This window comes from Prorops nasuta, unplaced genomic scaffold (genome assembly GCF_024137725.1).
Source record: "Prorops nasuta isolate Cenicafe-Biocafe unplaced genomic scaffold, Cenicafe_Pnas_1.2 PNAS00032, whole genome shotgun sequence".
In the NCBI taxonomy this organism is placed as follows: domain Eukaryota; kingdom Metazoa; phylum Arthropoda; class Insecta; order Hymenoptera; family Bethylidae; genus Prorops; species Prorops nasuta.
In genome coordinates, this window is record NW_027116829.1 from 666,517 (window position 1) to 691,513 (window position 24,997).

The 24,997-nt window shown below is 49.8% G+C and overlaps 2 protein-coding genes across 6 annotated transcripts in view; both read right to left on the minus strand.

The window, feature by feature from the left end:
- LOC136783148 (protein groucho-like) overlaps window positions 1-889 on the minus strand; it is a 148,401-nt gene extending 147,512 nt beyond the window's left edge. For 3 of the 5 annotated variants that reach the window (XM_066743043.1, XM_066743041.1, XM_066743042.1), the window contains exon 1: window positions 852-889. In XM_066743043.1, coding sequence (XP_066599140.1) covers window positions 852-874 — 23 coding nt within the window. In that variant the 5' untranslated portion in view covers window positions 875-889. Of the gene's footprint in view, window positions 1-103; window positions 241-851 lie in introns of those variants that run through there. The other 2 variants (XM_066743040.1, XM_066743044.1) reach the window with 2 other exon arrangements.
- Window positions 890-3,370: 2,481 nt separating this feature from the next.
- On the minus strand, window positions 3,371-22,648 carry LOC136783105 (protein groucho-like). The gene is made up of 12 exons (XM_066742963.1): window positions 21,935-22,648; window positions 15,692-15,789; window positions 15,482-15,545; window positions 13,676-13,720; window positions 13,129-13,266; window positions 9,930-10,221; window positions 9,511-9,536; window positions 6,454-6,597; window positions 5,775-6,316; window positions 4,998-5,273; window positions 4,232-4,835; window positions 3,371-3,929 (listed from the first exon to the last, which is right to left on the minus strand). Exons 1-12 carry the CDS (start codon window positions 21,995-21,997, stop codon window positions 3,822-3,824), a joined length of 2,400 nt encoding a protein of 799 aa, XP_066599060.1. The 5' UTR covers window positions 21,998-22,648; the 3' UTR covers window positions 3,371-3,821.
- Window positions 22,649-24,997: the final 2,349 nt, after the last annotated feature.

A 24,997-nucleotide genomic window follows, 5' to 3' on the forward strand; every position in this document is an offset into this window, starting at 1 on the left:
CATAAATTGAGACTGACGCATTAAACGCTTAATTTTTTCGATACTCCATTTCGTGTCGTGACAAAATATTGCTAATCGTTGTTATTTTACAAATTCTACTCACCGTTCGTGCATTTATCACCGTCGCGTCGGTTCTGGCCGCAGTAGTGTGGCTTGTCCAGTTTCATCATCCTTCAATTAGTCGACGATAATTGCAGAATTTTTCGGCGAATACGTTACGTTAATCGCACTTAATCGCACGCTGGATAAGGAAGAATAAAAAAATATGTATATATGAATATACTGCGTAATGACACGCGTCGAATTACCGCAATGAGAGAATAATGGCCGCGGAATGGGATAATAAGAACATATATTGACTCTCGCGCGACCACTTCGTTCCCGAGGCCTTCGGCAATCTTCGTGCTACTTCGGGGAAATTCAAAAGTGTCCAGTAAAAAGCGCGTCGCTCTTTACTCTGCTTCGATAATGATCCTTCCAGCTAAACCGCTACTCTCGTACCTGTACACGTAGCGAGAAATATTTTAACCGAAGCTGAAAAAATGCCTCAATTTCTCAATTACGTCACACAAGTCGATTGACCTATTCCGAGCAGTAAAAATAATGCAAAGACTTTCAATGACGTCGCGCAACTACGGGATCTCGCGGTTATGCCGAAGAACCTGCACAATGGCCGTCTAAGAGATAATGGAACATAAAAACCTCCAGCAGTCTTTTCGTAACATACTTTACACGAAACCGTGCTTAATCGTCAGAATCCATTCCTCGGCAATAACATTCGGCTATTTGTTCATCGTCACGAGAGCTAAACGTTGGAGAGATAGGCATAAATCGAATCAAACTCCACTTACCTGTCGAAATTCGATGGTGTCATGGCGGCATGGCGTCCAACGGTTTACGGGGGGATCAGGAGTCAAAGCTTTTCAACCGGCGTGATCCGTCGTACATCGAAGGTTAATAAACGTTAAAACGAACCGAATTTTTGCTAAGAACGAGCACTAATAAATATTCACACGCGAGGAGAAGCATAATCAGTTCAAATGCGCTGCTTCCATTCACTATTCCAGGTTCGATGGCGTCCATAAGGGGCATCAGATTCAATCCAAGATAATCGGCGTAATCCGTCGTATATCGAAGGTCAATTAACATTAGAACGAACCGACTTTTTGCCAAGAACGAGCACTCTTAAATATTCACACGCGAGAAGCATAATTAATTCGAATGCACTGCTTCAACTCACTGTTCGAAACTCCGTGGCGTCTATGGTGTCATGGCGTCCAACGATCGGTTGAGTTTGAATCCAGATTTTTCAATAGACGCCATCCGTCGTACATCGAAGATTAATTAACGATAGAACGCGAACAGACTTTTCACTGAGAACGAGCACTGATATATAATCACACGCGAGCAAAAGAATAATTACTTTAATTACACTGCACTCGGTTAGAAAGGACTCGCGGATACTTTGACTCGACTGATCCGGGGCACCGCGAAGAATGGGGGAGGGGGAGCGGGAAACCGCCAAAATCTCAGATTCAACAACCGCGCTTCTAGGCAACGTTGGATCTTGATGACGAAATGCGCGGTGATTCATTGTTACTGCGCATGCGTAACGCCACATATGCTCCATCTACCTTTTATATTTATGAAATGACAGAATTTGAAATTGCAATACGAGAAATAAATGCAGATTCTCGATTAATTGAGAAGGAAATCATGGGAAAAAGGAGTAAACGTGCGCGCGCGTCGTGAAAGTCTGATATTGAGGAATGTCCATTTATAGAGGGGAGGGAAAACACACGAATAACCTAATTCAACTAGCTCATCGATCTGGAGGAGATTACGATTTACCGGTTACAATATAAGCTTGGACATTGGGCATTTCTGGGCAAAGTGTTTGCGGATATCGCGGTATGGCTGGGGGAGCAGGCTCGAGCGTTTATTAGTGTCCAATTGTGACAGGTGGGAAGTGGGGAGTAGAGAGTTAAGGGCCGAAAGCTAGCGCGTGAACTCGCTCATTTGCGTGCCTGTTAATTTGCCACATTTGTGTGCGCAGAGCCACAGCAGAGGGAGAGCGGCAGAAAATTAGCGCTTTGTGTGTGTGGATGCCCCTGCGTGCCAGCCGAGCTGTGCGTGAGCGCTTGTTGCATGCGCTCCTCGTAGTATATGCATATACCTGGGTGGGCCAGCCCGATAAAAATCCAGAATACCCGCTTTTATACTTTTCGTTTAACACCTTCCACCCCGAGAGTTCAAAGTATGCACAATTGCTTGACGCCAAAAAGGAAAACATCTCCCCCAAGCCCTCTCTCTCTCTCTCTCTCTCTCTCCCTCCATATACCAGGCCAGTTTCTTCTTCCAGGAAACCTTACGCCAAACACTGCATCCGTTACCTTTCTTCCACTATATAGCGCGAAAACTCGTTTTTTGCCAGACCAAGTAATTGGTCAGGTATGTACTGCTGCAGCCTTCTCACGCGGGAGTTTATAGACTCGCTTTGGAAAGTTTTACAAGTGAGAGAGATAGAGATGCGTAGTCGTCGTCGTCGTCGTCGTCGGGTTGCATCGGAGGAATGAAAACGCGATTGTAGAATGAAGCTATATCCAGGGATACTTTTGTCGAGCGGGCTTTTTATCCGTATTTATCCAAGGGGTCTCTCCACACAGTGGCAGCGGTAGAGCGGCAGCTTTCTTGTCGCTCTTTTCAGTGCCGTTGTGAGCAACGCCCCCTCGGCTAAACTCTGCATCCCCTCGCCACCTACGGGCACCGGGCACACACCGCATATCATTACCATACAAATACGCCGTGGCTGACATGCAGCAAAGCGCGCTCTCGCAACCATCCCCTTCTTCCTCCTCCACCCTCCTCTCGTCGTCACCCACCCCCAACGCTACGCTTACACGATCGCATATGCAAAACGTGCCACTATTATAATAACATTACGCCGATGAACCTTCCATTGAATACGCGGACCGTGCGCGTGCATAGCATCACTAATTATGTACCGGGTGGCTCGTTTCGCACGGCTTGTCATGCCGCTTCCAGCCTACCGCCATACCACCATTATCGACGCCACCACCACCATCACCTCTCCCTCTCTCTCTCTCTCTCTCTTCTTTTTTTCACCCTCTTTCCAACCATCCAGTCTTCCAGCCGCGTCGTCACGTACGTTTGCTTTAGACGCTGTAGTATTTCGTCCGTCCGTCCGCCCGATCGATTCTCCCTCCTCGCGCGTTGAAAAACCCTGGGTATATACGTATGTACATGCATGTATATATCCACGCTTATATACCTACCGACCTTTTACCGCTCGTAATAAAAAGATAGCGAAGAGTCAACGGCAAATAAATGTTACATCTCTCCGTTATATCTTATGTATCACCTTTTTATTTATCGATTTTTGCATGTTTTTCTTAAAGTTCTAGAGTTTCGACATAATTTACACAGAGTCCTTCGATCGTATGGGAACGTAGAAAAATATGACAATATAAGTATAGTTAAATGTGGCTATTTACAAAATGTACAGGATTGGTGCGTAGCAAAGTGCGCGCTACATTATGTTTCGACGATAATTAAAATTAGACCTCGGCTCGCCGTGCGTGAAGATACACAAGTCCTGGCTGCGGTGAACGTTGCTTGCGCGATGGGACGATGACTCGTCCGGCGGTTTTGGTGGACGATCGAGGTATAACAACAACAATAACAAGAACAACAGCAACAAGGTCGCTCGTAACACGCTGGAGGATTATGTACAAGGCGGGCGGCGGCGGCGCTCCACGGAGTCTTCCAAGTGTTCCATGAGAGCCGCGAGCGTCCTGGGCTCAGTACATGACTTCGTAAACGGTGGCCTTCTTGTCGCCGGAGCCCGTCACGATGTACTTGTCGTCCGCGGAAATGTCGCAGCTCAGCACGGACGACGACTCCTTCGACTGAAAACAGCGAGAAAAACGATACTCGATCAGCGACTGTGCATGGCTATCCTGCGTGCGCGGGCGCCTACGTCTCACAGCTTACAAACCGATACGCAAAAAAGTTACGAAGCTATATATATATATATATATATATACCGGCACGTATGTACTACGCGAGCAACGCCAAAAAATAGGAAGCACCGATCCCCCCGAAATCGCGCCATCTCCGTTCCCAAAGCTACAGTTCCGGGAAGAAAGCGGCTCGTGCCAATAAGATCGTCGAATATATGGCGCGTGTATCCCCTCTGGCGGTCCCTTACCTGGAATATCGAGGCGCCGTAAGGCGTGCGCCAGGCGTTCAGAAGATTATCCTTTCCAGTGGAGACGAACCACTTTCCGCAGGAGGCGAATCTCAGCGAGAGTACGCAGGACTCGTGAAGGTGCAGCTGATACTTGTCCGGTTTGGTCGCGTGCAGGACCTCGACGTTGGAGTTCTCCATGCCCACGGCCAACCACTCTCCGGTCGGACAGTAGCCGAGGGAGAAGATTTGCGAAGTGAAGTCGTGTTGCTGAAGTTGCCTTCCCTCCCTGAGGTCCCAGGACCTCACCGTGTTGTCGAGACCTCCGGTCCAGAGTTTCGAGCCGTCCGCGGAGATGTCTATGCAGGAGGCGCCGTCGGTGTGACCCTGGAACTGCCTGACCAGGGTCTGATTCTGCAGATCCCACACGGCGATATGGCCGTCGCTGCAGCAACTGAAGCAAACTTTCGAATCCGGCGAAATGGCCAGAGCGTAACAAGCCGGTGCCGACGAGGTCAATTCCGCTTTGATCCTTGGCGTTGGACTGGCCAAGTCCCAGATGCTCAGCTGACTAGCCTCCCCGCCGACGATCAAGGTTCTGCCATCCGGTAAAAGCTTCACGGACCTGCGTCATAGTCGGAGGATTCGGGAAAGAGAATTCGTGCGTTATTTCAACAAGTTAACGTGTGTCATAGTCACAGCAGTATCAGAGCGCTCGTAGACGAAAAAGCGACGCGATAGTTGGACGCGTGCGTATATTCCTTCCACCGCGCGTTATATATCTTACCTTATGTAGTTTTCGCGTTGCAAACAATCGAGCTGAGAAACCGGCTTGGTACTGCCGGTCCCACCTGGTCCGATATCCCACACCTTGACGCATCCCTTGCCGCCCGTGTACACGTACTTGGTTGGGTTCGAGATGGTTACTGCACAAACCACCTCCCCATGGCTGAGGGTATTAATTGGACGCGCATGACGCGGTATCCCCGGCCCCATCAGCGCGTCTGGTGGAAAGGGCACCGGTTGCATTTGACCCTCGCTCGACACGTGGAAACTGTAAGCTCTGAAATCATCCACAAATACCAATTCTGAAACCCGACACCATTGCTATCGTTCGACCCTATCGCTTAAATACAAACTCCTCTGCTCCATCGCGTGCCTCCTCGAACCCTCTATACCGACATAATACCGGTTTCGTGGTCTACCGTCCTTCTTGCACGAACAATGACGCAACGATCCTTCTACGCGTGCATGCATGGGAGATTATAAGGATGCACGCGCGCCCGCGCGGTCTCTCCATTCGTCCTCGGTGCGAATCTACCCATCTCTCGCGTCGGTGGTAGTTTCTCGCGCCATGCTCAAGGACATCTCCAACACACACACACACACACACAGACGCGTATGGCGGACGATGAGGAAATATCAATAGAGGAGGACTCGCTGCACCGCTCGTATCCTATCGCGCGAGGAAGAATGGCATTGAGGCCGGGTCTCGGAGGCACGAGATTGAAAGGAGGGTTTTGCTCGCAAGAGGTGGAGCGCGATGCAGGGGGAGAGAACTTACGGTTTGCCCCCGGGGATGCTGACGGCACCGAGAGGAGCCCTCATCGCGGCATGTGGGTCGTACAACTGTTGGAGGGACGGCGGTGCCCTGGGGGCTGCGTAGCCGTTGAAGGCCATCATCTCGGCGTGCGGATGCTGGCCGGCAGCCGTGAGATGATGCGTGGGTGGACCTGGGGGATAATGGGGAGGATACGCGCCGGGCAGACCCGGCGGTGGTGGTCCCTGATGGAGCTTGGCCGAGCTCGACGACTTGAGACTCGCCCCGGCCGAGGCCGAGGTCGGCGTGAGGGACTTGGATATCGGCGTGGTGGGCTTCTCTCGATCCTCCATCTTCTTGGCGGAGGGCGTGCTGGCGTTGCTGCTGGTGCCGCTGCGCGGCGAGTGCGGAGCCGCGTCCTTCTTCGTTTGAACACCGGCACCGATCAGCGGCACCTTGTCCAGTCCGTTCTCCCTCGGCGAGGTCGTTCCATTCACCACCGGACTGGCCGGACCCTCGCTGGCGTCGTCCACCACCAGATCCTGGTCGCTCTTCTCCCCGTCGCTCTGCAACGTCGTTTCATATACAGATCCGCACGCTATACGTTCAACACTGTACCGGAGAGCTTTTTTCCGGAGCAGCTGCTATTTCACCGAGTCCCACGCGCAGTGGAGAAAGAATGGAAGAGAGAAAAAAAACTCACGTGACCAATGTCCTTATCCTGCTCCTTCTTCATCTTCTTTATATGCATCGGATGATCGTGGTGATTCTGAGAATGATGAGAGTGATGAGACTCCTGCGGCGTTCGTGGCCTGTTGTACTTTTCACCCGGGGATATCGAGCTCCTCTGCAACAATCGATGCGAAAATTCTTGTTATTGTGTGCAGAGTTGAGTATGATTTAGATTGGTGTGTGTGTGTGTGTGTGTAGAGGCGCGCGATTGCGACGTCCGACGGATACGAGAGTGAAGCGAACGTCTGGTTATCCAGCTGAAACAACAGAGGAGACTTTCATCGAGGTTTTCCACGATCCGTCCGATGACGAACGTGACAAAAGCGTAATTGGCCGCGCGCCTCTCTTATTATACAAATAAATGGTGCGACGCGCCGTGCGATAATCGATGTCGCGCGCGCGCGCTCGCGCGAACCGATACCCACGCATCCCTATATACGCTTTATGTTATCCAACCGATGAAAAACTCGTTGGTCGTCGACGCGATCAGTTTTCAAGATTTTTCGCGTGATTCGCGCGCGCACGCGGAGTGGCACGCGTGGCGAGGCGCGCGGACTTCAATGGCGTGGGAGTGGGCGTTTGGTATAAAGGACGAGTCTCTCTTTCCAGGGGGGGGGGGGGGGAGGGAAATATGGCATGGAGAAAAAGGAAGAAGAGGCTAATAATGATTACAGAGTAGGCACGACCAGTTTCAAAGCACACGAGGGCAGAACGAAACGAGCAAAACGGATTGGGACGAGGCAAGAACGAGCAGCGTGGAAGGAGGGGAGGGAGGCACGAAGAAAAGTGCAGTCCGGAAAAAGGTTGGAGGGATGGAGGGAAAATGGAATGGCGAGTGGTAGAATGAGAGGGCGTCGATGGGCGTTTCGCGGTCCTGCGATGATTACAGACTCGCCAGACCTATAATACTCCATATCCCCCCCCCCCTACATCCTTCTTTCTCCAGTCCTTCTCGAGAACGCGCGCGCTTCTGCCTCGAAACTTTCAAAGGGAAGCCGCGCGAGCAACGAAAAGCTTGCGCAAAATTCCCCCCTCCTATATACTATAATAAATATATATATACGATCCGTCGACGAGACTTTGCGTTAATTCTAGCGGTGTAAATAGAAATTGCGCGGGAAACGACAGCAGCGATGAACCGACGATGTTTGCTAGCGGAGTGGCCGGACGGGCGCGGCAAGCGCGCTCCACGGGAAAAGCTCGACGCGTGTTACACGCGTGTAAAACACGAGGCTCCCGCTATACACCTCGCGAGGAGTATCCTCGTGTCACGAGGTCGCGACTCGTATATAATTGCGTCGAGTGTATCGATGCACTCTGCGAAAATGAGCCTCGTTACACATCGCAGGCACCAGCGGCTTTTCCACACACGCAACGACCATTCGTGAACGGATCATCGCTTTCCTTTTCCTCGCTGCTGGAAAAATCATCGATTCCTGCGAGAATACAGGTTTCTATTACCGTATTATACAAGAGCAGCGGATTGGACAGCGAGCGAATTTATTGCCTTCTTTGTGCTTTATGTAAATTAGCAAAGGTCGCGTATAGGTTCGAGGAAGACTCGTGCACGTGTCGAAGCTCGCTATATACTTTATAGAAAGAAGGAGATTTGTGTTATAGATCTGGTCGGAAACGCGTACGGTGGGATTTGCGGCGAGTGGTTGGATTAAAAAATTAAAAGAGCGTCAGAGGCGCGAGGAGCATCTATCAAAATTGATTGGACCATCGAGCGGCAATAAATTCTAATTATTCAGCGATATATAACTATATATATATATATATACGCGTACTCGTGTGTGTTTATACATGCATATACACACGTGCGAGTTTGAAGCACGATCCGATTGGAGCGAAAAGCAGACACGCGCGTCGAAACTGGCAATTAATTTCTGGCGACAGTGTGGATTTTAAATTGCAGCCGTGGCGCGAGTTTTATCGGGCGAAAAAAAGCATATTTACGGAGCGCTTTGTTATATTAATCTTGCAACGCGTTTGTAAGAGATTAGCTTTTACGCTCGGGCCAATGTTTCATTTGGATTTTACGGGCCCGGTCCAATGGCTAATCCGATTATCGATCGGACATTTCGCTAAAAAGTTGAGTACGAATCCGGGTCTCGCCGGGAAATATTTACCAATTGAAAACTACACGGTTATAAATTGCGATAGCGAGCGAATTTGCTTTTAAACCGTCTCTGGCCAGTTGCGCAATAACGAGATCGCTATAATTAAATTTCTACCACCAGCGTTAATTACGTTGTCGAAAACTGTTATTTCGCCTTTTTTTCCATCGGCTCGCGAGCGTCGCTAACAATTAGCCGCGCATAATGGAGCGCTCGCTCGTTGCTTTTCGCGCGACACGGCCAATTTCCACCTGACGCGCGCGCGCGCACGCACACACGCATATACGTAGGAAGACGGGCGAAGAACGAGTCTCGTTCGATTCCTCCACGCGACTTTGTGACTCATCGCGCCTCTACGAGAAAAACGCACCGGTGGGTGCGCGCACACCCACGAGGAGGGTCTCGTCGAATCGATTAAATTCAGAATTAGCAGGTTTTAATTATAATTATAGCGAATCGCGCGGCGCGACACTGCCAAACTTCCCATCGACGTATCATTTCGGCAGATCTGTATAAATCTTCCATTTGGAAAGTTCATTTATTATTAGCGAATCGATTTGGAGAGGACAGGTGTATGGTGGTTGTGGTATCAGCGGTGCATAAATAAATCCTTGAAAATAGTTTGGTGCAGACTGGGCCAATGGCCTGCGAATCCACATCAACGGCTAAAATACGCGACGCGCTGCAGCGCGCTTTGGCAAACGTTCCATGCGCTTCAGGCGTGTCGATACAAGCCTTTCGGCCAGTCTACCTCCTCGATCGTAAACAAGCGCGTTGTCGATGTAGTAGTAGCTGTTGCTCGGTGTAATCGTGTTCCTGGCAATGAAAAATGCCACTGCCGTCTATATATATATATATATATATATGTGTGTGTGTGTGTGTGTGTGTGTATATACAAATACACTTACGTGTCTCTCCTCGGTGGAGCTTAGGCCTGAAACAGTGAAGAAAGGAAATAAGTGTCGATAAAATGCACGAATATCAATAAGCATTGTTAGATTTCGTGGAAAGCGTCGCAGACCGGTGCAAACTCGAGCGAGAGAGAATGCGACCGAGGAGCGAGACGAGTGTTTATACGAGAGTTTGCGAGAAACGCTTCCATTTCTTGGAATCTCGTGGAAAATAATATTTACTGTATCGCGTATATGTATACGAGCTTTAAATTTCGAGGAAATGTTGACAAACGTTTTTATATACGTAGACTCGTCCTCTCGCGTGCACTCTCTGTGTTATTGTGCAGTAGGATCGAGTCGTAAGAAAGGAATGACCGATGAGATGCGCGCAACATCGGGGAGTCGCAATAAAGAGAAAATAGAGGGATAATTACCACCGTTGCTCTTGAGATCGTCAGGTTGGGTCCGGTGCAAGTCTGGTTTGGCCAGCATGGAGAGGGGATGAGGACCGACGGCCCCCGGAGTGGCGGCTGCAGCTGCGGCAGCCCCGGGCGTCAGGCCCAAGCCGAGGAGAGCGGCGGAGGCCGAAGTGGGTACCGGCAAACCCCCGGCTGGTCCCAGTCCCGAGAGTCCCGGCAATCCTGGATGCGCCCCGATAGCGGCTCCCGGGGGCAACTGCTGCGCGTGAATCTGCTGGATCAAACGTGGCAGATCCGGTCTCTGTTGCTAAAGGTAACAACGCCAACAACCGCAATAAATACAACGTACACCACTGCTCCATTCCCAACGGGATTGCCTCATTGCGCCGCGCGCGCGCGCGCGCTCGCTCACTCTCCACAACCTTTATTATCATTATTACCTACTGCCAAGCGTCGTTTCTCGCTTTCCTTCAAAATACGCAATAAACCGAACGACCGATAGAAACGAACGAGTTCCTCGAACTTGCTATTTGCGGAAGAATTTTCGTCGGGATGGGGGGATAATCACTGGGTTCCGAAAGCGCAACGACATTCCAGCTACTCCTATATACACATAAACCAATAGAATCGGGCTCGCGCTTCTTTTGCATCGATACGTTGCAGTAAGTTCTCGGTAGACAAAGTGTGCGGTGGTTCGTCGCGTCGCGCACACCACCCAAGGGACCAATTGTTATATACTTCTCCAATTGCTGTGGAGGGAAGAAAAGCGGCATTGAAAGCGCGCGACGGATAGAAATCGGCCGGCGGTATATATATACGTCCGTCCGATCAGCAAATACATAGCGCGAAATGGGAAGGGGGTGGATGTATATATATACGGGGAAGCAGGTTTCCACGAAAGGCTGGCCCCTCCCTCCGAGTGTTTACAGTGCTTATCGCGCGAACCCTTCTCGCCCCTTCTTCATTCCCCCCCGGAGAACACGCGCGCTCGCACACTCCGCTCTCACGGCCAATTTGCACAGCCGCAAAATCTTCCGCCAACTTTTCACCGTACTTAGTATACCGTGCAATTTACTATATATAGACTTTCGAACCCCTGGAATTTTTAGCGAATAACTCTAGCGCCTTCTCTCTCCCTGCACACACTCGTGAAATGTATACACGTACGAGACTGCCATGCGCTTGGCGATCGAGGAAGAAGGGACGTTTCTCGCTGCTTTTTATCAACGGGCAAATTATTGATGGGGAAAGGACGCGGAGGGAGAGGAGGGGGCGGTTGGGGAATAAAAAGAGAGGAAGGAAGGAGAAGGAAAAAACATGGCGAGAGGGGTGGCTCTGGCAATTTGTCGCACCCCTGAACGCTTTGGTGTCTCGTTATCCCGACCCTCGAGGGTTTTTACGCTGGCTGGGAGGGGGAGGCGGGTCATGGGATGTCAGTTGGAGGGTGACTGGCCACGTGACTCCTCCAAGAGCCCGATAAACTCGTTACGCCCGTGAATCGTGCTTATCGTGGATTTCACTTAGGCACTTAAAGGCCGAAGCTCCCCCAACGAGGGCTGGATTATGCGAGTATCGACCCCCTGCTAACTTGCCACCCCGGGGGGCTTCATAAACCTCTCTCTCTCTCTCTCTCTCTCTCTCGCTCTCTCTCTCTCGCTCTCCCGCTCTCTAGCTCCATTCTAATAAACGGTAATTTAAGCGCGATGAAAGCAATATTTGCTGTTTGCGCGTAACGAGCTAGACGCTGAATCCTCGTGTAAATTACCGCTGTATTATTCCATCTCTAAATCAATCAGCCTCGAGAGAGAAAAATGCTTCGAGACGCGATATTTGCGCGCGCGCGTTCCAGATGGAGGAGACCAATGATACAAATAGCGAAGCGGTGCGGAGAGACACGTTCCGTTCCGCGGTGCATGTGTCGCAAGGATCGTAGGTGGAAAAGGGTTGACGTGGCGCGGCAACTCCTGAAGCACACACATACACACGCGCAACACGCAGGGGTGCAATGGGCGTCTACCAGGCAAACAGACGGAAGCGCCAACCCCATGAATATGTATTACTCGGTAAACACCACTCGAATCAATATTTCCTTTAATAACAACACGTACGCTACACTTCCAATTTTATACCTAAAAATTCTACAATGGGAACGGATCTCGAGAGCGGAGGTCGTTGGTCGACGCCCGAAGCTCCATCCTTCCAAGGGAAAAAAGTTGAAAGAGAGAAAGGAATACTCGAGCGCGCGCTTATGCTACACAGTCTCCATATTGGAGAACGGAAGTAACCCGGCTACTTTGCTCGCGCTCGCGATTAGTATGCATCGACAGGAAGCAGCAGCAGCAACGGCTCTCGCGCTCACTTTCGTCGTTGCGCGGCCGAGTTTCCGGTCGGCGTGCACCTCTTCATGCTTATTTCATAGCCACCGTGTGTATCGGCACAATAAGCATGGCCGACGCCAAATTGGCATTCGGCTGCAACGCCACGTATAATTGAGTTCCGAGTTGCTTCTCGCGTGCATGACTCGAATAATTTCACCGTCCTCCATCCCGTCGCTTAAACAAATGCGCGAGCATTCCTTCTCTCCCCCCCCCCCCCAACCTTCCACACACACACACACACACCATACTTTTTTCCTTTTCTTCGTTCGTGTCTCTCATTTATTGTCACACACACGCGCAATAGCTCTCCTTTGGAAGATTTCTGGCCAAAAATCACACAGAGCTCGTGCGTCCTTCTCGTTATTACCCGCTCGATAATCCAATTACGTACTTCTTTTTCCTTTCTCCCTCTCATTCGACTCTATTTTTGTTGGATACTTTTTGAGAGCGCGAAGAGAAATGTCGAAAATCGTCACGCGGCTTTCAATTGGTATTCAACGGGCGCGCAAACGAAACGTAATCACCCCAAACGAGATTTAACGCACCGTGAATAATACGAGAAGGGGATGACGAAGGAGGGGACACCGAGGTGCCACGCAGCAGGCTATATATATACATGTGTACACAGCCTCGGCCCTCCCATATTTGTTCACATGTCGACGATTGAAATTTATTTTTTGTAATCGGCTAATCTGGAAAACACCTCGGCTCTCGATTGGCCGCATCTGCCGGACCGATCGACCTCATCCGCAATAATAATAATATACGATATAAATCTATATGTATATATACGAATCGATAGGAGCGCGTGCATGTGCGCGCTGCTCGCTACTCACTCCAATGATAGTGTTGAGCTCGGTCATGGTGACCGTCTTCGCTCTGTCAACGGCATTGGCCACTTGCTGCTGGTGCTCCTGCGAGAGGTACGGCAGAATCTGCACGATGATAGCGTTCAGCCTCTTCGAGATCTCCGTCTGAAACAGAGGAAAGCTCCACTTTAGCCCTACAAACCAGTCAAATCGTTTCATTTTTTTCTCCCGACTCAAGGTAAATCACGCGGTGGAATCTCTGGCGTTCGCGTAACCAGTGTGCGAGAGGAAGGAGTGTTTATACAAGTTGGTCGTAGAATCTAACGACTTTGGCAAACACGCGCGATGCCATTCCACCGTGGAATCGAGCGTTAAAGGGGGGAGGGGGAGGGGGGATGACCGAGAGTGCACAGATTCTCGGAAAGAGACGGAAGGTAGGAGCGTGGAGGGATAAAATGTTACGCGATGTTCTAGCAGCCAGGCGTAAACGCACGAGTGGCGCACGATGCGCATGCGTGCGCGTTGCACTGGCGCATCCATATACACGAGTTTATAAATGTATTTTACGACTCACCTGCTTGTGCATCTCCACGTTCAAGCCATAAGACATTTCGTAATACTGCAACAGAAAATAGATTCTTACTGGTCTCTGGTTACTCTCGTGAGCAAACATCACGGACACGCTCTATTCTAATAAACAAAGCCATTTGTATATACACAGGGGCTGGAATTTCGTGCGCACCTATACAAGTGTAGGAAGGGATTAATTATTACCGGTAGAGCGCGCGCGCGCGCGTATGATCGAAAATGGACGGTCGATTCGCGGCTTGGAGGAAGAAAAATGAAGCGGGAGCCGATTAGCAGGCTGCTCGCCAGAGTGTACCGTTGCTTAATTTAACGAGCCATTAGTCGGCTAATTAGACGGGGCAATTAATCGCGGGCGCGAGACGAGTAAGTTATTCGGGCCGCGCGCGGAAAAGGGTATATAGAAACGCCGCTTGCTCGCGGAGATATTGCGCGATCCTCGCCAAGATAATAGTTGGCCGGAGGAAGTCGAGCTCGGCCCCCAACCCCCGCCAACCTATCCTGCACAGCTCGAGCAACAAATTAACGTAACGGCTCGTTAATGAGCAGCGCCGTTCTGCCGGCTAAACCACGGGAAAAACTCTCTACGTGTGCGAGCACGCGCGCGTGTGCACATAAGCCCGTGCATTGAAAATGGATCAAGTGTGTGATATGTATACATTGGAAGAGGGAGGGGTTGCAGACACGCGATTAACTACCTAAGCTGCTGCTTGACGAGAGCGCCTCGCAACCTGTAATACATTTTGGTACCGTGTAATACTTTCTCTCCTTGCGCACCGCATCTTTACGCTCGATACTAATTTATTATATTATGTTTCTCCTCGCGCGCGCGCGCGCGCGCGGTTCTTACACACGAGCCTCTTTTACCAACTTAATTGGCGCGCGCTCGCGGGGGCGGGCGGGCGAGCGACTACTTTAAACGCGATTAATCAAACGACGAGCCGACACGGCAGGAAGTCGCCGAGATTTATCGACAACTCCCACCATTCTTACCGCGAGCGAGCGAGCGAATTTACGCCACTTAACGCCTTTTATTAATTCCATTCCAATGCGTTCGAGCGTACATTTCCAAAAGCCTCCATTATTCTCGCCTGACGTTCATTCATAATTCATCGGCTCGTACCTCTGCACCATTTTCTTCTTAATTTCGGACAATTTCTCCAAGAGAGATTGTTTACAATATTTCAACTGCTTATTTCGTATACTTGCTTCCTCGAAACTAAGCCAGCAATTTTTTCTCCAATCTCTCCACAGTTCTTTGTTTCTCCAGAGATTTCTTTGGTTCGAGAGTATACGAGCAACGATTCTATAGGAATCGCGGCTGAAATTTCAAAGATTTGCACAGTTTATACGCGCGTATTAAAGACGATAAGAATATAGGAGTTTTATCGAACATCATTTTGGCTGATTGCTGAAGAAACTCGATTATCGGAATATTAATTAACGGGAGAAAAGATGGGGTTCTCTATTAGGTCGTTATTATTATAATTATCGATGAGTGTTCCGACGGATGATGAGAACCACTGGCGCTGTTGGAATCATTAGCCATGCACGGTAGGTTGCAGCGGCTAAGCGTAAACATATCGGAGGTTGGTTGACGCACGCATGCACGCACCTGAGGCGAGGCGAGGCGAGGCGAGGCGAGGCGATACAAGACGAGACAAGACAAGGAAAGGGATGGGATAGGCAGGTGCACGCACCGGCGACGATGCAATTAATGCCAAAGAAGCGGAGAGGCGCTTTAGCGCTCCAACGAGCACCATTACCCCACAAATATACTATATTTCTCCCTCACCATTACGTAATGCCGTTGGATCTCGATCTTCTCCGTCGCTAGTTTCTCGCACTCCAATTTCAACCTAGAAACAAAGAGAAATGAATATGTTGCTGCGCGAAACGCTTTGTGCCGAAGCAACGGAACTCGAGTTGTCACCGTACGCAGCTTCGTCTTACTACACACATGCGTGTACATCAGTGAATACATGTAAATATACAATATACTAACGTGTGATATTGCGCCTGCAAAAAGTTAAACTCCTCCTTGATCCTGTCGCAGGACTCTCCAACCGTGAACTTGAACTGTTGACCCGGTTGCGGCGGACCCTGAAACGGAAACAATCGATGAGTGATAATTTTCAGGTAGAAATAAACGATGCGAGGCAGTGGAGTGTGCGGATGCGAGCCGCAACACGGTAGGATGTTAATCGTAGAACGGCAACAACTACCGGTGTTGAGAGAACGAGCGAGCGAGCGAGCCAACGAGTGGTGTGGGTAAATCCATATAGTGGAGAGAGGCACGTCGTTGCCTCTCTCTCTCTCTCTCTCTCTCGCTCTCCCCCCTCAAAACTACATATAGATGGTATAAACGCGAGTGCACACACGATTACCTGCGCGCGGCTCGTGTACAGTCGAACGCTAGTATGCAGCGGCCTCCTCTCGTCTACAGGGCGGAAGGGGAAGGGGGGAGGCTCGCAGAGAGAGAGAGAGAGAGAGCAAGTGTTAATTACATGTTTGCGGTGTCCGCCAGGATTACACGCTACAACCGAAACTATGAGCTTGCGCCAGTCATACGTATGTATATAGCACACCGTCGCCTCCAATACGAACTCACCACTTCGTTAACCTTGCACGACCACGTTTCCTTCCGGCTCCTCTGGTACCGTTGCCGTATCCTGGGTTTTTCGCGCTTCCATTCTCCTTGCACATGAGCCAATAAGAGTGGCAGTGGGAATGCTAATACCTCAAGATCCGGCATCGATACGATACGTACGCTTTCCCGCCAAAACGATGTTTGGGTATAGATCTCTCGAATGGATCTTCGGGACAGGTTCGGTGTGATCCTGCCGAGTACGACGGATGAAAATGAAATAGATATAGATATAGAAGCGTTTCGGCTAATGCGTTAAAACGCGCTTCGTCACGGTGCGTAGTGGCCGTCACGCAAAATGGCTATCTCCAGCGGGAATCTTGCCGGAAACTCGCTTTGCCAAGGAATCCGACAAATTGCCGCTCGAGGAGCAAAAAAATCTACAGATTTATAAATCAATTTCAGAGATTTCACGCTGGTATCTCGACGTTTCCGAACGTCGCGCGGAGAGACTATAGAGAGAGAGAGAGAGAGAGAGAATGGTCGCGCGCGACTCGTTGACGTATAAATTTTACATCTCTTTGCAAAGAGAGAGAGAGAGAGAGTGGATTTCCAAGTGGCGCGAATGTTCGTTAAAGTTTCGCTCGCTCCTGGAAAGTTGCAGGGGTGTTTGGGAGAGAATCCCGAAGGATTCTGGCGTGACGCAGTGCAGTGCGGGGTCAGGCTTGGTCCGGTGGTTTGCGAACTATCTCAATTTGCTTAAGCCACAACCGCTTTGACCGCTGAAACCACGACTCGCCGAGAGCACGCCTCTTCCACCAATCACGAGTCTCTCTCTCTCTCTCTCCTACACACCATGTGTAAAACTACAGTGGAGAGAAAATTTGAGAACCACTGGGAAGCGGTGTAAACAGTACTGTATTGTATTTGTGTGCTTAGCCCGGCAAATATTAGCGAGCATATCGCTTATGGTGCTTGTCGAGCGAGAGATGGCGATGGTCGAAAGGGTAGCTCTATGGTATATAGCCCTGATGCGCGTCGCGTCGCGTCGCGTCGCCAACCAACAGAGAGAGAGAGAGAGAGAGAGACCGCTTTATAGGTGTGTATGTGTGATTCGTGGCGTAGTGTGTTTGTCCATCCGTCCAGGCCTGTTTGTCCTTGCTCTCCTTGTTTGAAGAACGTCGGGATCCCGGTCTCTGCAAACTCCTCATTATTGCCAACAGTGTACACAGGCTATAGCTAGCTTGCACGTCCTTCCTTGTGTTTGCCAACCGCGTGTGTGCGCGTGTACGTGCGTGCGCGTCCGTGTCAACGATACTACACGTGTACGAGCGCTGTATCACGTGCTTCGCGCGAGCGCGCACCTTTGCCGGGGAGAAACTTTCGCGAGGATTCCATCCACCATTTAACCCCTCCCCCTCCACTCTCCACCCTCAGAATAATTCATTTTTCAAAAAAGAAACACGGCTCGCTCCGCGGATCTATAGACGATCGTCATTGTTCCTCCTCCTCCCCCCTCCTTATCTCACGCAAAATATCTTTAATCGCTCGGCGTAAATAAAGGCGATTCCCGCGTGGGTGTATCTAACCATCCGAGCGATGTACGTGCGCGGCGCGGCACGGACGATCGACGATCGACGATCGCCGATCGATAGATAGAGACGCTTTCCAACGCTCGAGCATCGCGTTCAATCTCTCAGAGATAACCATTTTCTTCGGAATACGCTTTTTATCTTGCTTCGTAACACACACACACACACACACACGGACACGGAGAAACATAAATAGGAGAGTATACGTACACGGGTCGAGAGTCGTGAAAAGCGAGTTTTTAACGGTAGCTACGGCGATCGAGTGAAATGGAAGATTAAAACGTGTGTGCCGAGGAGGAACATTAGAGGGTTAAAAAATCAACAGTTGTTATCGTGGTCGAGAGCAAGAGAAAGAACGACGTTCCAGCGATCAAAGTTAATTGTTCAGTCAGCTGTATATGGATGCGTACGGAGACTATGTATGCGTGTATATACATAGTAATAAAGAGCGCGGTTGGTAGAAGAGGGATAAGCAGGCTGGCAGGGGCCCCTCGTGCGTGGAATGTTGCAAGTAAGAGGAGGCTTCCCCTTCCCCCAAAGCCCGGCACGGACCCTTTTTCACGCTCCGACGGTCCCCTCTGGAGGGAAACTGGCCAATATGGTATTTATACACCGCTTAACCCGGCCCCCCACCCTCCCCCCACTCGCATTCTGCACCGATGTTGTTGCTCCATGATGATAATAACAGCTGATTGCCCTCCGCACAATGGCAAGGCGCCCAATCAAATCGTGCTTTTGTGCCCGAGGCTTTATATATTCCACTGGTATAGTAACCCTTTTTAGCTTAATTTTCGCCAGAAAAAGGAAGTAAGGAACGCGCTCGTTGCTCGCGAGTCACTTGGCTTCGGTGCTTCAACGAGTTCACACTGATCGTGCAGTTATTCTCGCTCGGTCGAGAGTCAAGAGGGGCCCCACTGACGTAATATAAGGGGGCTTTTCCAGCGAAACATTCACTGCTCTTATTCCGTTCTAACCAGAGGAGAGCCAATTTTTCTTTTACTTTCAAGCTGCTTCTCTATTATTGTTATGGACCAGACCCACCGCGCGTACCGATGCAAACGCAGTGACAAGTGAAACGTTCGGCTGTTTTGGTACGTGCGTACGAAAAGACTCGCGCGCGCGGTCCAAGAGTGAGCAGAGAGATTCCCGGATAGAAAGCCTCTTGGTAACGTACATTCGTATATCCTTGAATATTCTCAAAATCCACACGACGCGAGGTCTCGGTATGCAGAAGAACGTAAAAAGTTTCACCTCGATTTTCCTCGTTCGCATCTCGCACGGATCATTAACATTTCTAGCTCAATTTTTGCACGAGGAATTGACCGACGAGAAAAGTGCAGTGACTCGTACGTGGTCTCGCATGATTTCCGTCAGCTCGCGAGTCATTTAACTTTGGCGTTGTGGCCTGCAGTGTCGAGGGGCCCCAGTGCTGGATCACAGGGTGACTCGAAAGTATATCGGCGACTGGACATCGCAGCTCGAGGAGGAGAACGAGAGTAATTTTGATACGCGTGCGATATGAAAGGAGGCTTTTACCACCCTGAAGAGTCAGCAGCTTTGGCTTAATTTTTGCGAGGAAGAAGAATAAAGGGAGGACGCGCTCGGAGCGTGGAGGCCCGCAATGATTCGTGCTCTCGCGTGCTTTCCGGTTGCTCGTGACTCATTTAGCTTCGGTGCTTGACCGAGTTGACACAGGCGGTGTTATTGCCGTTCTGGAGGGCCGGCGGCCGCCCGGGCCCCACTGCTGTTTACGTACAAGCTGTACAAATATTATTTCCGGGCAAACCATCTCGTCGATCATTACGAAACTCCAGGCGGAAAGTTTCAACTTGCAGCTTTCCTTCTTCTTCTTCTTCTTCTTCTTCAACATCGATCGCATTCGCCGCAGTCTCGACGCGTGACGACCCGACAGTAAATTCCACAAAATCCCCTTCAGAAATCTACCTCGTACCGCCTGTTTTCAGCTTCCATCATTTTTCTCTCCGTGAATTATAGCGTCAATTATTTACAGATAACAGCAGCTGTAATATTTTCAACAGTGAAAAGTGGGAAATAAAGGCAAGCAAGCCCCGAGAGCTTCGGAATACAATTTCATGCAAAATTCTTCATTACTCTTTTTTACAATACACACTCCACTGTCTGGCCCATACATATACGCAAGCAACAGCAACTCCGTTGACCACTTCACTGCCATCTTCCTCCCTCGACTTCACGGTGGCTCCCTCCTTCGCTTCCTGCTGACACTACTCTCATTGGCTTCTTCATCACGTGTCCTAATTCCTCGTCGACCAGTGGACGTCCTTACCATCGCACCTCCACGTTCTACTTCCCCAACCAAACTGTTACACCCGGTTCAATAGGAATTGAAACATATTCGGTTGGATCAAAGCTTGTCCCAGGATACGAGTCTCCGAGAGTAACTCGGAGACTTAACGATCGCGTATACCTTATCCAAAGAATTTTTCATCTTACGCGATAACTGTGCTTTTTCATTGGAGCGTAAGACTCTGATAAATCGTGTAGCGCCTCGCGATTGATCAGTGTGGGCGAGAGACGCGAAATAATCTGGACGTTGGTTGAGGGGGTAAAGGGGGGTGTAGTATAGCAACGAGTTGGATAAACGCAAACGATGGGTGAGAACGGCGAGCAAGAGCAAACATGACCGAGCTTCTCGATGATCGGCCTCTCGCGTTTCTTTTTTTTTTATTCGCAGCTTCTGCAGCTGTGTTTACAGCCAGGGCACTTGTCAACAGTGTCTCTCCGCAGTGTGCTGCTCGCTCGCTTCGTAAATTCTGACCCCACCTGCCCCCACCGCTTCGTCCACATTCCACACACAACACACGGATACCTGCCGAATTTTACGGGTCCCCGCCAGTAATAGGATTACCGGATTAGATCGTGAAAAGTTAAGAGACACCGGCATGGCAGTCTCCCCAGGGACCCGGGTCAAAGCAACGTATTCTCCCTCTCTGGCACGGAATCCTTTTCGGTTGCTTAAATAAACCCGATTTATTGCTCTCCTTTATTGCTCTTTCCAGCCAGCATTTTCTTCGCGGAAAAATATTATCTCGGATTTAATGACAGTGCGCGCAAGGGAGGAATGAAAATTGACGAAACTGTCGTGGTGGAAAAGCCGCTAATGGCAGCTGCATGAATTATTCATCGGACCGATGCAAAAAAGCGCAACGACCAAAATATTACACGCGCTTCCTCCGCGCTAACATCTATTTCATTTCTGTGTCCGCCATTACCGTGAGCTTTTTACATTTTTCCCCCTGCCTCCAAACATTTTCGTTCGAGCGAGCGCCGTCGTCGTCCCCCCCCCCCCCCCACACCATATCGCTATTACGCGGTTGTGCATTTTGTTGTTTATTCTGTGGAAAACGGAAGAAGAATAGTTTTCTATTGAAATTGACAGGTGGATGTTCGTGGTTTTGCACAATTTGTAATTTGCTGCGCCGGTGAAGCGGCTTACGTGCGAGTTAATCGTATCTCCTGGCGAGGTTGGATACTTTCACGGTTGCTTTATGTGGATAATCGCCAGTTATCGCCGGGGAAGCGGCGAGCGCGTGAGGAAATTGACAGCACTCGCGCCGGCTAAGCACCGTTGCCCCTGTGCAATTTACTGATAAGCGGCAAACCTTCACGGCTAGGTCCACCGCGGGAGAATAATCTGCTGCACCGATGAAATGCAAAGCGGACCGTGAAGAGTCTGCGCGCGCGCGCGCGAACAACTCTCGACGACGCTCCAAACACGCGTTTTCTCTCTCGGCAACACGCTAAAACAAAACACCGCGAAGCGCGCACTATATGCAGAAACACATGTAGAGATGTTTGCGGTCGATCGAGGAACCGAAATTATTTCCACGAGTCAGCCTTGAAACTGCAAAGTTTAGGGATAAGTGGGCAGCGAAATGATAAAGGTAAGCGCGCGATAAGCGATTCAATTAGCTTTACAACCAGAGGATGTCCGAGTGGGGCGAAAAAATGAGGCGTACGACTTGCCGACGGCGAACGAGCGTCGAGGCTGATGGTGAGAAAAAGCGAAGAGTACGGCAGAGAAACTTACCGGGTGTCGGGCAGCTGCTGCCACGGCGACAGCTGCCGCGTTTATTCCAGCACTGGGGTACATGTTACCCCGAGGAGAAGGTGCGCGTCGTCGCTCGAGTCAAGGGTATCCTCTGGAATATATATGTATATATGTGTGTGTATCTCTCTGTATCCAAGTCCCCGTTATCCTCGATACTCCACAATGATATCCCGGCTCATAGCATTCTCTCACACTTCATCTCACAGAAACACCACTGTAAACGCTCTTTATCCTTCTCTTTCCGCTTCTTCAGATTTCACTATTTTAACTCCTTTCTCCCTCTCTTGCACACACACATTCACCAGCACAATGTATAACGTTTGGCACTATATGAGAAAACAAACTCGCGATATTTCGAGCTTGTACGATAACGAGCGTGCTGTTTCTTCGACGCAAAGCGATGGTAAATTCCAGTTGGGGCTTTGTCAGGCTTAATCCAGAGAGCCCAGCGGGTAATCGAAGAAGACTGAATGAGAGACACTCTCTCTCTTTTGCACGATGACTCACTTACTTGTCGCAGGAACGAACGATCCGCTCCACACGGCGGTCGGATATCAACTAATCAACCGGCTGGAGGGGAAAAGCGTTTATCCCCACTAGCGCGTCTCCGCCCCACCACCGCGGCCATGAAACCACGTGGTTTGCTCGCCTTCTCCTAGCACTTTGCATTCTTTTCTTCTCGCTCTTCCACGCTCTATCCCCCTCGCCCTCCGTTCTCCCCTCTCTCTACCACCACCGGCAGCCACTTCGCTCTTGAGCTTTTTTCCTCTAACACTCTGCTAACACCAACGACACCCCCTCTCTCTCTCTCTCTCTCTCTCTCTCTCTTCTTCTTTTCGATCCACCACAATTTTTCAAACGCGCTTTCGATAACGCCGTCATCTCGACGAGTTCCACTGCGACAAGTTTGCGCGCCATCTTGCCTCTTTTAGAAACTCTAGTCAAGTTCCGGCTTTAATTATTCGGCCACGATAAATTATTTTTACTACGGTAGGCCAGCTTTACGATCGTCGAATGGCCATTTGCGTAATATTTCGTGCGATTTGCATGCCGTAAAGTCGAGCTAATGAAACGAGAAACTCGGAATTGTTAAGTAGCGACTCGGCAAAATTAGCGTAGTGCGAGGATTGGCGGGAAACCGATGTGCAGTCAGAGCTGCGCCGCGTCAATTTCCCGATGATGCTGATTGGCGAATGACGAGGTACAACCGAACGAGACTCGTTCGGCAATCGAGCGAATCGACGTTAGTTACGGGAGAGGAACCAAATGGAGCCTTTCCAAGAACTAATAGAAGCATAAACGACGCTGAAATATTCGATAAGAATGAGATATACGAGCCAGCACAATTACGCTCGGAATTCCTGCATGATTAATCTATTTGCACGGCGTCCTCTCGATAGTTTTGAGGTTATGAGGGACGTTTATACGACATTGCTCGCTGCTGTAATAAAATTCCTGGCAACCGGCCAGACACAGTATCGAAGGAAGGTTTATAATTTAAATGGTCGATGGTTGTCGGCTTTCTCGATATCCTTGAAAGCAATTCGTTCCATTCCACTCTAGTCTGATCCGAGAATGCTTCTAGTCTAGTTGTGAGCGCTGTCAGCGTTTCACCAGCCAGTTTTATCCCTCCCTCCCCCCCCCCCTCTCTCTCTCTCTCTCTCTCTCTCCCTCTCTCCCTCTCTCCCTCTCTCCATTTTACTGCCTCACGCACACACACACACACGCGTACAAGAGAGTCTCTCTTTGTGCCCTTGTCAACAAGCGACCCACCCCTCTTTCTTGCAACTCCGACCTTTCCGGTGCCAACCCTCCACACAAACAGTTATTATCACTTTGCCCTTTCCCTTCTTGCCTTCAGGCCGGTGACACTTAATCTTAGTGTCGTTTGAGGCCTGGGATAAAGGACCTGCTATGGTTTCGAACCATCGCATCGGCCAATTACTTATTTTTCAAAATTTCATTCTTCCGTTTCCAGTATACCTATATGTACGGTGTAGTATACTTCTCTCTCTCTCTCTCTCTCTCTCTCTCTCTCTCTCTCTTAGTACACAGTATAGTATAGGTATAATGCATTAGACATTTTATAAACTCGATTCTCTATTACAGCGGTTCGTTCGGTGGCAGCCTGGGAAATTGCGGCGAGTAATTAAATGGAGGAACGAGTCACTTGGGTGTCGAAGTGGAACGCTCGATACGGATTCTTGGTCGGCGAGTCTCGCACAAGGGGCTTCCGATCTAGCCAGGCGTGATAACGCGCAGATTATATGCGAGCTTCTTAACGATCCTGGAGGGCTTCGCTTTCCTACCACGATACCTACCTCCGCTTGTACGGATGCTCCTAAAGTAAGAATTAGCGTTCCTTGTGTCGTCGTGCCATTCCTATATACCGTCTCACTATGGAATACCTACCTGAGACTCCCGTAACTTCGACACCGTTATTTCGCCAACTTTTCTCCAGATAATACTTTATAGCTTTCCTACAATCGACGCAACAAATCTTTTCACCGGCTTATCAGTATAATAATTTGTCAATTGTTTCGCAGGATCCACAATAAGACCGATAACTCGTACCTGCTGTATTACGTGCGAATGATGATCATCCTCATTAACCCCTACCCTTGAACGGCATCGATGCGATGTAGCGGTTAGATTTTCACGCTCCATCGCATGAATATAGTTGAAGGGGTAAAAAACATTATAATGGAATTAATGGTAAAAGTCAGGCGATGAGGCATGTCTTGGGAGGATTTACAAGAAGGTGAGGATGAAAATCGAGTGGAGGATATATATAGGTGAGCATGTATAATTTCAGATAAGCATATGTTCGGCTTGACACAAATTGACCGCTAAGAGCGAAGCCCGGGAGAACAATCATAGGAGACTCTGTTAATGGTATTGCGGTTACGCGTAGCCGGCTTGTTGCCCGATGGCACAGCCTGCTGCTGTACCTTGCAATAGTTTACACGCTTCTCCTCCTAGGAGGTCACGTTCGCACGCTATATCCCTAGCACATACAGTGTCACCTCGACAAATCATCCA